At 30.9% G+C, this 15,678-nt stretch overlaps 1 protein-coding gene across 1 annotated transcript in view; it reads right to left on the bottom strand.

The window, feature by feature from the left end:
* Positions 1-530: 530 nt before the first annotated feature.
* Positions 531-15,678, bottom strand: part of MS3_00001663 (uncharacterized protein) — a 37,980-nt gene continuing 22,832 nt past the window's right edge. Inside the window, exons 9-13 of the mRNA XM_012945741.3 lie at positions 12,518-12,718; positions 9,347-9,398; positions 7,797-7,915; positions 6,113-6,256; positions 531-2,061 (exon numbers count right to left, since the gene is read on the bottom strand). Of these exons, the coding sequence (XP_012801195.2) occupies positions 1,892-2,061; positions 6,113-6,256; positions 7,797-7,915; positions 9,347-9,398; positions 12,518-12,718 (686 nt within the window). The 3' untranslated portion in view covers positions 531-1,891. The remainder of the gene's footprint in view (positions 2,062-6,112; positions 6,257-7,796; positions 7,916-9,346; positions 9,399-12,517; positions 12,719-15,678) is intronic.

Below are 15,678 nucleotides of genomic sequence, written 5' to 3'. Positions count from 1 at the left end.
ACCACTGAAGTATTGCTCTTGCTAGTATAATATTTAAAATGCTTCAGTAATCCGAAGTTGTCCATAGGTTTTATGACAGAAACCAATGCTTTATTCTGATCGGTTTTCTCATTCGAGAGCGATATTCAACTCCGTCGGCTTAGAGGTTTAGTGACAGTTTTTGTCACTGGAGGAGGGACTAGAAAAGTATCCAGACCTGAAAGCTCCTCAATAAGAACTTCGCTGTCGAGTTAGAACTTACAGAGAACTGTAATCGAAAACACTGAATTGCATTCGTCAGCGTTGCCTAATTTCTTCGCCCCTATTTAGCTCCATTGTCATTCTTTTTGAGATGCTCATCATCCAGCTTATCAGGGATTGATTTCCTACCTGAAAACCTTCGTCTTCTCATCGTATCGTCGAGATATTACATTAAAGTATGCAGATGACAGAGTTCTATTTAGTGAAGACGCTGACAAAATGCAGGGTGTTCTGATTTCTTTGAACAACAATACGAACATATTCGGGGTGCGTATCTTTGTTCTTAAATGTATAATGTTGCTTGAGGACTGCTCTGCATAACAACTAAACTAATTATAGGGAGTGAATTAGTTGAGTGTACCGACCACTTCAATTATCTTAGTTTTAATAAACCTGCTGAGTTGGTGGCTGACGAAATCTAGGCACGGTGCTAGGAGACTCGATTAGCTTTCGCCAGCCTACGTTATTTGTGGTGCACGTGGAATGTATGTCTGTCAATGATGTGACGAGCACACTGTGCATTAGTTCATTCTATCTATCTTTTTCTATGGACATGATAATTGGCTAATGAAGGTAAAAGACGTCAATAGTCTCCAAATAAGTATATGATTATATGTATTTCCGAAGCATTGTTCATGTATAGTAATATAACCAAGTGAACAGTTACGAGGATAGACATAGGATACTTGATAAAAATACGCGAATCCATTGATCAATTACGAACCTTTATTGAATGAGGTGGTTAGAAAATATGTTATAAGTCCCTAAGAACCTCCTACTTCGACCCGTAATGCTGATTGGGATTAGCATAGATAAGAAGGAAGCTAAGAGTGTTCAAACCAAATTAAATAGTCTATTTCGTTGGACTGTGGTCGTGTGGCACGGCAGAATTTTTGTATCTGGCTGCACAGACTGATATAAACATAACAAGTGTGTAAATATCGTGCTGTATGCATGATTAGATGGCCTTGAATTCGGGCCTGTACGGTGTTATGAAAGTCAGTTGTCGCGGACCCTAAAGTAGGGTTCAAGCAACCCTTCACTCTCTGATTTTCAATCGTCTCACAGATAACGTCATTTTGCAACAAAAATAATCTTTAAATTGTTCCGTTCTCAGTAAATAATATATGGGTCTATTATACAAGTTGCAACCTCTCACAATATTCTCACTGTGTGCTAAAAATTAGCGAAAAACACTACTCTAATTCTCTTTCAACTAATATTATTAAAAATCTGAAAAATAATCACGGTAGGATGCAAATGATCAATGTATGAAAATTAGCATTTTAAGAAAGCATGACAGGAATTCAAGTTCAATCTAAGCATACACACAAAGTACTGAAAAGTGAAAATGTTACATAATAAACTATTTTTTTTAACAGTTTGTTATGATGAGTTCACCTGTAGACAGTCTTTTACACTTAATGTCATATTTTACATAAACACTTAACATAAACAAAATGTTTGTCATAGCAAAAAATTAGAATTATAAACATAATCAAATAAAGTAGGATGATAATGATGGTGATGTAAAACGATTTTTAAAAAATTTAAGTTACAGTATCATAACAACACAAAATCCGGAATTAAAGATTCATGAATTAATTATACTTTCTTTTATCGTACAATAACTATATACAATGATTTCATTTTAAAGCAATACATAATCAGCATTACTATGTCGTTGTTGTTCACCTGAAGTTAATGGGTTTTTTGCAGTTACAATAATTGAAGAGGTTTTATGTTTAGGCTTTTGAGATGATAATGATAATCCATATGTTTGTAGATCATTAAACACTTTCTTTTTTATTGTATTGTATCCTAGTTGTCAATGTTGTATTGTTTTGTGAAAAGAAGAATAAGTATCAGTGATTAGCTTGCATTTATAGTGCGATTAGTTAAACATAATTAATATCTCATCCATGTCAGCAGACAACAATTCTTGCAGATATTCAAAAACCCTTCTATTCCTTTATAGGTATACCTTGTTAAACATCGGGGAATCTCTGTAAATTATTGATCCCAGGTAGTGACTTTCCATTTTAATTAGTGTTTTGGCTAATTAAATATTTTTGCTTTGACCAAATTATTTGAATAGTACAGGCTACTAAGCTAACGTGATTAAGGAAGAAGTCTACGGAGATTGTCTAACTTGAAGTTAGTTTATCTGACAAAATAACACCTATTGTTAGGAGTTGTAAAGACTGTTGAACTTTATTGAAATCATGAACAGATTCAAGTTAGACCACCATTGGAAACATGGAATTATTTGATGAACGTCTCGTCATACTATGGGACTCTTCATCAGGGAGAATTCACAAGCCCACAGGATTTCAATGGTGGTCGAACTTAGGTGGGTTCACGATTTCAATAGAATCGATATGTATTAAAAAACCATAGGGCATTGTAAAGTTATTCCTCCTGAGAAGTTCGGAATCACCATTAAACACCTATTTATTGTTATGCGGATTTCCCTTATTCTCCTCTAATGTTAGTCTGTAATGCTATTGAATATACAGCTTTAACTCATATGAAGCAAGTGAATAAATTTTTATATTTGAGTGCAGTAATACGACATATTAGAATTGGAAAATAAAGTATTCTTATCAAAGAATAACACAAATAATTAGTCCAAGAAAATTATAAGTAATTTACCGGACTCGAACTTTAACTAAATCATCGAAGTTTTCTCATTTAGGCTAATCATCCAAACACCACTGTCGCTATCTCGTAAAAATAAAGTCAGTTTATAACTGTGATCAGTCTGTTGCAAGAACTTGTGATATACATATGATACAGATCCTTCATGTAATGCCTTATTACAAAATGAACATCAGCTCAGCCCAAAATTGATAAGATTGGAAATATTTAAACTTAATATAGTTAATAAAGGGATCTTCTACAGACTTTAATGTGAAACATCATTAATACTAAATTTCTCTAAGGTAACTTTTTCTATCACAATATACACCATTTCAAGAAATAATATATAATAAGGAGCACTAAACATTTATTTCATTCTATATTTAGGAAGAAGTTTTCAATATTATACTTCTATAGGAAGTCTGATCCAAAATGTTCAGACCTATAGTCCTTGACATTGTCAGAAGTCATTATAGTTCACTTTCGTGGAATTCCAGTCTAGGGAAAAACAGTTGTCTAGTGTCACCTGGTTTTCTGTAGGTAATATGTATTCATAGAAGATATTTCCACATCTAACAGGATTTACAAGGATCTATTCCCAATTTTTTAAAGCTGTTTGATTAGTATGAAGACTACTATGAACTGATCTAAGAAATGTTTAATTTTCAATATGTGTCATTTAGTTTCGTACCTTACCGTAGTCACTCATTTTTATCGGCAGTCATCCGATAACCAACCATATGTCTGAAATTAAACAATCGATTAAAATAGTCTTAACAAATTATACAGTATGATTAATCAATCTAATCTCAACTATCATTCTTAGACTTAAATTAACTGATACATTTTGATATAAATATACTGCTACTTGTCATCTGACAATTGCAAATTTTTGATTTTATTTAACTTATGAAAATCAGTACCTAATTAGAGGCTTACAAAATCAACATTGAGTCATAATTTTAATAATGTTAACTAGCAGTCCCCATATCTATCTATTTAAATTAATGAATTGTTATTCAAACCTGTCATTACAACAAATGATTCACTATATCCAAGTATTCTTTTAATAAATCGATAAAGTGAGAATTAAAAAAAATAGGTGAAACCTTCAGATTATATCTACTTGATACTACTTATCTTTTTGATTAACTGATTGCTTAATTGTGTTAATAGTGCAATACATTTTAATTTCAACTTAAAAAATATATGTTGAACATAAAATGTACCTATTTATCTTTGTGAAAGGACTATAACGTAGAGCGATGTTAAAATACAGAAAAATACGAGAGGAGACATACTCAGTAAAACTTTTGTAACTCATTCACTGTTTTTTCTGATTGCTATTAATACCATCTATATTGTTTATTAAATAGAGTTACGTGAATGTTTTTTATTATCATGATAAAGATAGTATTAATTTATCAATCTTTTGTGGAACATAAACTTGGAATCTTGAAGGGAAACAGAAAAGAGGAAGGCCAAAAAACACATTACGTTGGGAAATAGAAGCAGATATGAAAAGGATGAATGACAACTGGAAAGATCTGGAAAGGATTGCCCAGGATAGGGTTGGATGGCGAGTGCTGGTGGGCGGCCTATGCTCCTCTACGAGGAGTAACAGGCGTAAGTAAGTAAGTAGTGAAACATAAACAATATTTGAAAAAGAATGAATAAATAAATATAGTACAAATCTATCCTGATTGAAAATAATCTCTAAAAATGAATATTTATTATAATAGAGAAAATTGTAATGACTGTAATGCATTGTAATAGACAAGTATTAGATAACAAGATAAATATATGTTTAATCTATATTATCCATACTCACAATACTTAACTGATATGAGAATTAAAGATGAAAAGTTGGGATTGCATGCAGTTTAACATTGCTTTTGTTATATAACAATGAATAAATTTATCATTTTCATTAGTTCATTCTCTTCAGTAACTTATAATAATATTCACGATGTAAATAGAAAGGATGTTTTTATAAAAAAAATCATTAAGACCACATTCTTGAGTTAAACAACTTACTTTCTCATAGATAAAATGAAAATTTTATCGTATATGAAATAAATAGCTGGAAAAATGATGACTTAATACTAACGTACAAACCCGTTCACTTCTAAAACGAACATACAGAATGTGTCTTACTGTTATGTCAATATCTCAAATAGTATTTAGTTTGTATTTTTAATTTTATGGGTGAAAAGATTCATACTATGAACTAACAGAACAAGTAACTTTGGTTATTTTTGTTATTTCAAATAACTGCGTGTAAAATCAATACAAATAGGTGAGTGATGAAGAAAATCAGCAATGTGTCATAAAGCCCTGACTGATTATTATTTCATATTTCCATATAGTCATTATCATAATATATCCGACACCCAAAGCTTATACTTTTTACTGCTACTGCACTAGACGGCTGTTTCATCCCGGTATGAGGTCTCTCAGTGATGCGGTCCATGACTTTATTAGAGATCGCACACAAGACCTTGAAGCCTCATGGTGACCTATTAACCTTCAGACCACTGATATGGCATGTGATGGTATTGCGTGATCATTTTCCATTACCTTCGGTGGATAGATGCCTCATAACTGACATGGTCAAACTTGAATAATGCTTCTCCTCAAAATCAAAATTACGTTAATCACCACTAAAGTTACAGTCATTAATAACAAGGTGTCCGGTCAATGATTTTATTTGTATAGAATTGAATAGTTCCAGTAGTCTTACCTTTTGTTAATCAGTATTGACTGACCAATCGATAATTCAATGGACTTTAATCGACACACTCAGAAACTTCAACATGAGAAGCATTCACAATTCATTTCACAACTAAAACATTAATAAAAAGTCTATCAACTATGCCAAAATGTATTGACATCTTAGTTTTACCTTCCACCAGTGTCTATTTTTAAAGTGACTCAAACTAAAGTAAAAACATATTTTCAGTGTTTCTAGATAACCAGTAGTTTTCTAGTTCCTGCTACATCATCTAACGAACACTAGCTTCAAAATAAACAATTTTTACAAACCCTCTAATAAATTAAAAAGATTATTAATTTGGATATAGAATTGTAGAGCCTGAAGATAATTTAATGAAAAGAATGTTCTTCGTTCATAAATCTGTGTTTAGTAAAAAATTATGGACAAAAGCAAAATAAAATAGCATGTTGATTGAAGCAGTATTGAATTCAAATAAAGTGAATCAAAACCTACCTTCATTCTCATTTTGAATCTGTACACCATTTAATTTTGGATTATTATTTTTATCCCAATGATTAGTTAGAATAAAATTATCTGTTCGTCTGAAAGGTGTAACATCTTCTCGATCACTTTCAGATGAACTTGACTGAGATTGATCTGTTAAACAATGAAGAACAATTATTCGATAATAATAAAATCAAACTATCTATTCTGAATTAAAGGTCAATTTTCAGATTGCAGTTAAGATATTCATTCTTCTGATGCTCTGGGTAAAAACAATAACTGTGTCACATTTATATTTTATAAAAATGACATATGATTATATAAGCATTAAACATGCAGTAATTGGTATAAATATCATTTCGGTAACATGTACTTTAGCTATGAGACACGTTTTCTGTTTGAGAATTAATGACACAAACGGAATGTTAAATGAGAACTGAGTAGTGCATGATTTGAATCTAGCAACGCATTTGTTTTATCAGCTTCCTGTGGTGAAACAGTTTTGAAATATACAACTACACATTAAGACTTAAGAAGAATGCTCAATACTCTTTTGTACAGCTGAATAATACAAACTTGTCATTCTATTCATGTTAGCCTAAAGAAATCGTCAATCGATTTTTCCATCTTAATCTTTCACCTTGATTTGATTCAGTAATTTAGATTACAGACCTATTAAAAGGGTTATTGTTAGTGAAAATGATTACTTCACATAAAGATTGATTAAAGAAACAATTAAGTGATTGAAAAAATTCTTTTACCACAGAATTTAACTGAAATAAATAAACAAAGTGTCTTTCTTTAATTTCAACTTCACTTAAACATGTTACGATTTTAAGATCAACTAGAATTCTTTTTACGAAGAAGCATATAACATTATAGAAAAGATAAATTGACGACCGATTCATCTTTCCTTACAAAAGATAACTTTACTTTATAATACAGGATTATTTCGATTTTAATTTAACGCCTACATATGGTTGATAAAAAGACAATACTATAAAAGCATTGGGAAAAATATTTGCTTGTCGTTCTTGAGAATATTTTAACTAACAACAGTGAATCTGTCTATTCAGCATCCTTTCTTACAGTAAATCAACCTGTAGGCATAAAACTGATGCTTAACGTCGAAAATTCCGCCATTCTTCAATGTTGATCTGTCTAAAGATATTACCAATCAATTCAAAAGTTCATTTTTTTTGGGGTATTCTATGTTTCTTATCAAACAACTGATATATACCAGGTGATTAACAATTAGACAATAATCAGTATAGAGTTGTGGAGGTTGTTGAGCTTTTGATTAAGATACTGAATCGATCAATATTAGACCACTAATGAAAACCCAGAAGCACTGAACAGCCGTTTCGTCCTAGTATGGGACTCAGCAGCGCACATCCACGATCTCGCACGCCAATGCTTAACCTCTAGACCACTGGGCTGGCATCCAACGGTGTTAATGTCTAACTTTAACCAATCCATGATATTGCGCGACCGCCGAGGAGTCCTACCCTATAACGAAACGGCAGTCCAGTGCTTCCAGATTTTCAATGGTGGTCTAACATTGATCCATTCATTATTTCAATCGGAACTAAACAATCGTATAATTTTCTTTTTTTATTAAAATAACACATAGAAAAATGTTTAACATGAAATTCGTGCACAGATACTGAATAGACGCAAGGACATTACTCACTGAAATCGTTGTTGTTTGTATTTTTTACAATATTTTTCGAATTATCGGTTTGTGATTGAGAGTTTGAGTGTGAATGATGGTTTTTGTATGGCTGTTTAAGTGTAAAAGCATTTGAGTTCCTAGGAGAGAAATGAGAACAAGAGATAATAAGTAAACACGCTGAATTATTGTGACCATTATTCAAAGATACTATCATGTTTTGACCATTGTAGCAAAACCATAGCCTGTAAATTACATATCGATTACTAAGAGAGTAAAGTAGGAAAAAGTATTTTGCGCATATTTTACAAATGTACTTCATTTATGTGATGCTGATACTTCGTAATTACTTACTCCTGTTACCCCTAGTGTACTATAGGCTACCAACCAAGAAGAATTCCATGGAAGGCAAATATGAGTCTAAATTAGGTACTGTCTTTGGTAGAAATAAGTCTAAGAATTATAAATTTTATCGAATTTACAAAAGAAGGAGGAAAATAAGTAATTTTGAGTTTAATAATGACAACTAACTTCATAAGTCACCACTAAACAATCAGAAAAAAAAGCAAACTGGATTTTCATACTTAACTCTGTTTACCTTACCAACTGGATGGATGATAGATTTTTACAATTCGAGACATTATATATCTGATAAAAGTTTGATATCTATTTAAATAGCTTTAGAATAAGTGTATACAACTAAAATCATATTAAATTTTTATATTTAGCTACAATTTATTGATGTTTTGAGAGAAACTAAGGAGTTCTCACCGGTTTTAGCATTGATTTATTTAAGTTGATTTAAACTAAAGAAAAAAAATTAACAAATCAAGTTGATTTTAACCTCAGTTAATAAAATTAATCGATTATGTACGTGTAAGACATACCATAAAGAGAAAATTATTTTAGAATATAAGATTTCCCCTGTTACGTTTAAGAAGTCACTGTTATAATTTCTCATTTGTGCCAAAAATTATATCTGGTCAACCGGTGATAACACATAGATTATTTCATCGCAAAGCCATGAAACAATTCAGTTCACCAAGATGGAGAACGGTATGATATGTTAATGTATCCTAAGATGACCTGATTCCAACTGATTAAGATTTGCTAATAACATACATTTATGTAATCATCACACTTCATTTACAGTTTCTTTCTATGATACATAAACTGAAAGTATAATAATAATAATAATAATAATAATAATAATAATAATAATAATAATAATAATAATATTCTAAAACAATGAATAAATGGGTCGTTTTCCATAGTCAGTAGAAATCTTGTGTAAAATTAATACGTGGAACAACTAACGTTTCTGAATTTATTACTCTGTATTCTCTTAATCAAAGTGACAGACACATATGAATACAATGGTAACATGATCTCAATGTATGAAGTTATTTTATAGTTAGTTATAATTTTAACTCCATAGATAAATAATCGCTATGTGTGATTTTAGAAATTGTAATTGCCTTATATGTATTGTGTTTTTAAAACTTATAATTGGTAATTATTAAAAAAACGTAAATGTGATTCATTTTTTTTAAATTAAAGAATTCACATACCAAATTTCTTGATCAACAAAATCAGGATTAACATTGTGATTAGTGACATTTCCTGTAGATGATTTAATCCAGAAGAAAAAATCCAATCGCATTCAGTAAAAATAGCATAGTTGAAGTTAAAAACAAACAAATAGACAAAATAATGTATTAGTTAAATCATTGGACGAAATAGGAAGTAAATAGATTCCTATTCTATTTATAAGAGTAAGAAGAAAATTGGTTACAATATGAAAAATGAAAATCAGAGCAGTCAATAATTTTTAACTACTTGCTTAGATTAAAATAGAAGGGAATAAACAAAAACTGCCATAACAATCAAACAAGGAAGTGAATCGACTATAATCTTGAAAAAACTGTAACTAGAGCAAAATGTCATTCGAACAATTGTAAATTATGTTAAAGAAATCATAAAACAAGTATAATTACTTTGGAAGAATGTGAAATACATGATCCCATTCCTCGTTAATGGAAATTTACTTACTTACGTCTGTTACCACTCGTGAAGGAGCATAGGCCGCTCAACAGCATTTTCCATACAAATATGTCCCGGGTAATCATTACCAGTTATTTCCGGTGGTTATTCATCTTCTCGATGTCCACATCCAATTCTCGACGTACTGTATTCTTTTGTCTTCCCCTTTTCCGTTTCCCTTCAGAATTCCAAGTTAAGGCTTGCATCGTGACGCAGTTTCATGATTCTCGCAATGTATGTCTTATCCACTTCTAACGTTTTTTCCTAATTTCCTCTTCAGACAAAGCTGGTTTGTTCTCTCCCACAGTAGGTTCTTGCTGATGGTATCCAGCCAACTGACATTCAGTACCTTGTGTACACGATTGTTTATAAATACTCCTACTGTGGTGTGTGCTACTTATATTGATATAAATATTGTATGTCGCGAGTTAAAACGTAATATCTGGCAGCAGAAGATGAGAGGAAGATCAAGAAAAGAAGAGCGAGAACACAATGTAATTTGTTAGAAAACGCATGAGCAATGGAATGGGAGACAATGGATTGATATTTGCAACAGAAACAGTCCAGTTTGATATGATGCATTAATGTTTTGCAAATTGACGATGTACTATATGGTATTCAGGTTTTATTGAGATAGTCTGTAATTTTCGTGCTAAATACATTCGATTGTCCCCACCCGTATTCTTGTTCACTACACGACCTTCTTAGTGGTGGTCGTGGTAGTTCTCCAAGTTTCAGACCCATACTGTAGAACTGTCTTGATGTTCGTAATGAAGATTCTGACTTTGTTGTGGGTTGGCAGTTGTTTTCAGTTCCATATGTTCATCAACTGTAGTAATGCTGTCTTTGCTTTGCCAATACTTGCCTCCACATCTGCACTATATTCTCCTTGTTCATCAATGATGCTGACCAGGTACGCAAACGTTTCCACATCTTCCAGAGTTTCTCCATTAACTGTGATTGGTCTGGTTGGTGTTCTCTGTGTTGTATTTGAGGATGTTTCTTTTTCCCTTGTGTATGTTGGGACCCACTAACTCAAAGTTTGCTGTTACACTGTTTGTCTTGACCTGCATTTGTTGGTGTGTGAGTGTGTGTGAGAGAGATAGAAGAGCCAGGTCATCTGCAAAGTTCTAATCATTTAGCTGCATTTAAACTGTCCATTGTATTCCATGTTTCCGCTCAGACGTGGAGGTCTTCATGATCTAGTCAACGACCAGAAGGAAGAGAAAGAGTGCAAGTAGTCAGCCTTGTCTGACATCAATTTTTATTTAAAATGGGTATGTTAGCTGTCCTGCATGCACAACTTTGCACTCAAGTCCGTAGTATGAATTTCGGATGATGCTGATGATCTACTCAGGTACGCCATAGTGTCGAAGATGTTTCCATAATGTTCTCCTATGCACACTGTCAAACAGTTTTTCACAATGAACAGTGAATAAAGTTTAATTATAAATACATCAGTTGTAAACAATTACACTTTGGCACACCGTACTACAAAAATGGATGCTTTTATCATCACAGATCAAATGACTAAATAACATGTTGTAAATTGTAGATAAATCAATAGATGTGGAGTTCCATAGTCAGATTAAAAATTAAAATAATTCTGTCACTCTAAAGTACATTTTTTATGAACACCCAGATGAAAGATAAAACATAAATTATACCTCATCATAAATAAAATACTTTCGAAATATATTTAAGGACTCCAGAACAGAAAACCTAAAAAAGATTGATTTATTTGCTGCGTAACAATATTAATATATGTTTATGTCTTCTGGTTGATTGGAGGTACGCTTATCAATAAAAATAACATTCACCAGAACAAAATTTATTTGAGATAGCTAAAATTGATCAGATAGTAGCCTTAGATCTACAATTCAATCTAGCTGTTACTCATAAATAAAGTTTATCTCTAATGCATAGAAGGTAGCTGCTTGTATACAGATTTGAATCACTTTATATTTTGTGGAATATTTAAACTCACATAAATATAATGTTTGCTGGGGTGTTGTGATAAAAGATAATGTATTTGAAGCTTATTACCTAGGTTGAAATACATATAAACATAATACAGAGGATGTTAAACTATCCAAGGAACTGGTCACTGATTACCTTGTTATTTTTATTTCTGAAATTTATATTTGTTTTTCGCCCCAAAACATCCTATGAGAGCTATCTTTTCGTTTCACGACATTTAAAGACACTATTTTGTTTATTAATCCGTGACTTTCAGTATAATTGAATTCTCCTGTTTTCAGGGCCACTATATTTGTATTTATATACTTATTACTCACCCAAATTATATTTTTTCAGTCTCTCCTAATAAATCCTTCTTGTAAGATATGAACTTTTGGAGTAGCCTGAGCTGCAAGAAAAGAGGGAGTAGTAGTATCCAGTTATCAAGGCGAAATTAAGATTTATTCCAATTAATTCAAGATTCAGCATCTAATCACATCTAAATTAGTCAGATAATGATAAATTGTATTGATATTCATTTTTAGTGCACGAATATGATGGTGCCAATGGTATATTGAGCATAACAAGTAACTTGTTAAATAACATTCATTTACCACAGAAACTATATTCAAACAACAATCTATTTTCTTAATAGATGTAGATTACATTTACTACAATTGAGCGATTATATGTTTAACAGTTTACAATAAAAATTAAGGCTAGATAATTTCATTACTTACCAAATTCATTGCGTGACACTCTAACTTTTAAAGCAGCCATTTCAAAGCATGCTGGAATGGCTCGATTATCAGGTTCAACGAATTTTGATTGACGTGAAATATTACCGGAATTTCGTTGTGCTTCTCGCTGATTCATTGATTCTTCATGACTTTTATTTGTTTGTATTTTTGAATCTGGATCAATGTTGTCATGGTCTGAATCTATAGATAATAGATTTTTAAAAGGGAATATAAGTAAACATTTTAAAAAAACGATGTTTGCGAAGATTGAAATTCGCAAAACAGATAGCGAAATTTGTTACTTTCAAAAGTTATACATAATAAAGTCGATCTTATTTCAGCATGATATAAACGAGTTATTTTTTGACTGAATAATCAAGTCATCTATTATTTCATCTCCCGAGCACTGTTTAATAAAGACTGAAGGTCGATTCAAGGTGGCTACCATTATTAATGTTTTACAGCACTTCCATTTCCTTTTTTGATTTAATTGCTTGTGTCAAGCGTAGTATATTCTGTGGATCAAACATGTTGATGCTCAGAAAACTACCATTTCATAATTTATTTCTCGGCGTTAGCTTAGTTCATTCGTCACCTTTTAAAATAAATCTTGCAAATAGCACTTTACTGAAACATATAGAATTGGTATGAGCTATGTAACCAATGGTTAGCTTGGAGTGTGTGCTACTTATAATAACATAAGTAGTATATGATGTTAGTCGTGAACAGATGGTCTGGAAGCAGAGAGACAAGAGGATCGAACAGTAAAGAATGGAAACAGGATGCAATGTGTATGAAAATGCAAGAACAATGACGTCTGAGTCATTTTGAGACAACCGATAGACATTTTGCAAATTAAGCCTTTACTTTATGATTGTTAGATTTTATTAACAAGTCCTGTAATTTTGTGTTAAATATATTCAATTGTCCCCACCATGGTTCTTTTCACTACAAGCTTACTCATTAATACCAAAAACAGGGAAAATATATATTAATGCCTTGATTTAACATTTGAAGTACCAATAATAAGCCAAAAATCAAAGAAACATTAGTAAATTTCTATAATATGTAACTAACTGGTCAATTTAACTAGTACATAACTATTATAAAACCTTTGAATGAGAAATTCACCCATAAACTATAATAGTGAATAAAATTTAGTACACACTTGTAGTGAACAAAGACGCTACACCACACACTAACTTTGAAATGAATATTGACGAACAATATATATATATATATATATATATATATAAAGGTTGATGGACTTATGAATTATATTTCCTAAAGAAGTATAGAGAATAAAGAGATCAACTTTTGGATAATTACTTACTATTACAACCTAATAAAAATTACAACGTATAGTTATATTAAGAATTCTCTTCTAAAAAAACAATTTAATATTATTGCCAGTTTCTTCAAACATTGATTCTGTGATGAATTTATTGTTTAATAAGATGTTACATCGAATGTTTTAATTTTCGAGTATATTTATTACTTACTCTTTACTCAATGCTCAATTTATTTGAAACTATCAAGTACAACCTTAAGATTGACAACTATATTATTTATATTACCATTATTAGTATAAATATTTTTTATTAAAAGTTAATATTTTTGATCGGTTAAAAAATAGTAGTATCAAATTTCGAAATCAGCTGAAGCGATTTTGAATGACATAGTGGTTGCACATAGTTATGTTATTTTATCAAGGAATAATGATTGACTCGACAGATTCATTGTTGTCAGTATGAATGTTGCTCAACTAAACAGTTGTATAGATCAGTAAACTTGAGTTCTTTACAGCCAATTGTTTTTGGTGATTGCAAAAGTTATAGGACTTAAACAATAATAGCTTGTCAAAAAGTCCACTAAATCAGTAGAAGTCCCATCATTCACTGAAATTATTAGTCAAAAATAAAGTTAATTTTCGATTATATTAAAGTTTCAACAGCCGACCCTCAGTTAAATGTCTAATTATTAAAATAAATTTGAACTAATGAAAATTTTTAACATGATACTAGGCTTTTACAATTTATAAAAAATAGTAGATCTATGTGCTATGTCAATTCTAACAAAGTGGTAGGAAAATTAACATCAAACTTGTAGTTACTTAAAGAATCCTTTTCTTATACACCTCAGTGATGCTTCATGATGCACACTGCTTGTCCTTGATATAGCAAAAACACCAAATTCCTGTATAAATTTAAAAGCTGGAATGTTTCATTACACTAGTTTAAGCCATGAACCATAAAATGTGTACATATGCAAACTTCCTAAGTTTAAGGTTTATTAAACGATCAACTGTTCCTTTATTCCAGATTCCATTCAGTGAATAGGACTTGATCATAAAATAATTTGGTATACTATTGTTCGTCGTACAGTAAGGACAGCGAAACAGTAATGGCTGAAGTATATGATCTAGCTTTAATTAACTGATAATAAGAAGAGTTTAATCGTGAAATAAAAGCGAACAATGTTTTTTCATTAATGAAGTTTTATTACTCATTAGTAGCGTAAATGTAAACACAATAGTCTTCAAATCGATGTATGTTGACCGTTACGTGTATTCTATCCAAAAATTTGTTCATTTAGCGTGAAAAGAAAATGCTGCATATTAAAACTTTTAATATGAGATATCATCCAGTTTCCTTTTCTTTTCAACCTAATCTCTTACCTAAGACATACATATGTATTAACTTTCTTATTTCATCGATAGTTACAATGAGAAACTGCACTATATAAAATATTTTCAAGTATTTAAAAAAGAAAACCTTAAAAATCACTTAAATGAATTTTCATTTCGATTTATTACAAAATAAAACATAAATTTTTTAACAGAATGAAATTCAATTGATAAATTTCTGATAATAACTGCAGTTTTTCAGTTGAAAAAATGTTGTGATTATTATTAACTTGGAATCAAACGGTTGAATGTTTGTCTAACTTTCATACTATAATTTCTTGTTCTAACTAGTAATGAATATACACTCTTGGTATTTATTTTAGCCCTGTCGGAATGACAGTTTGGTTTAGTAACTAAAAAAGGTATATATATTTGAATTTCTAGTAAATACATAACAAAATGTAAATATGTCAAGTCAATTTATTGAATATTCATAACATCAATGAGATGGTACAATTTATTTTGTAAAGTATAT

Source organism: Schistosoma haematobium, chromosome 1 (assembly GCF_000699445.3).
Source record: "Schistosoma haematobium chromosome 1, whole genome shotgun sequence".
NCBI classification, from domain to species: Eukaryota; Metazoa; Platyhelminthes; class Trematoda; order Strigeidida; family Schistosomatidae; genus Schistosoma; species Schistosoma haematobium.
The sequence above is the reverse complement of the archived record's forward strand: the minus strand, read 5'-3'. Positions and strand labels throughout refer to the sequence as shown.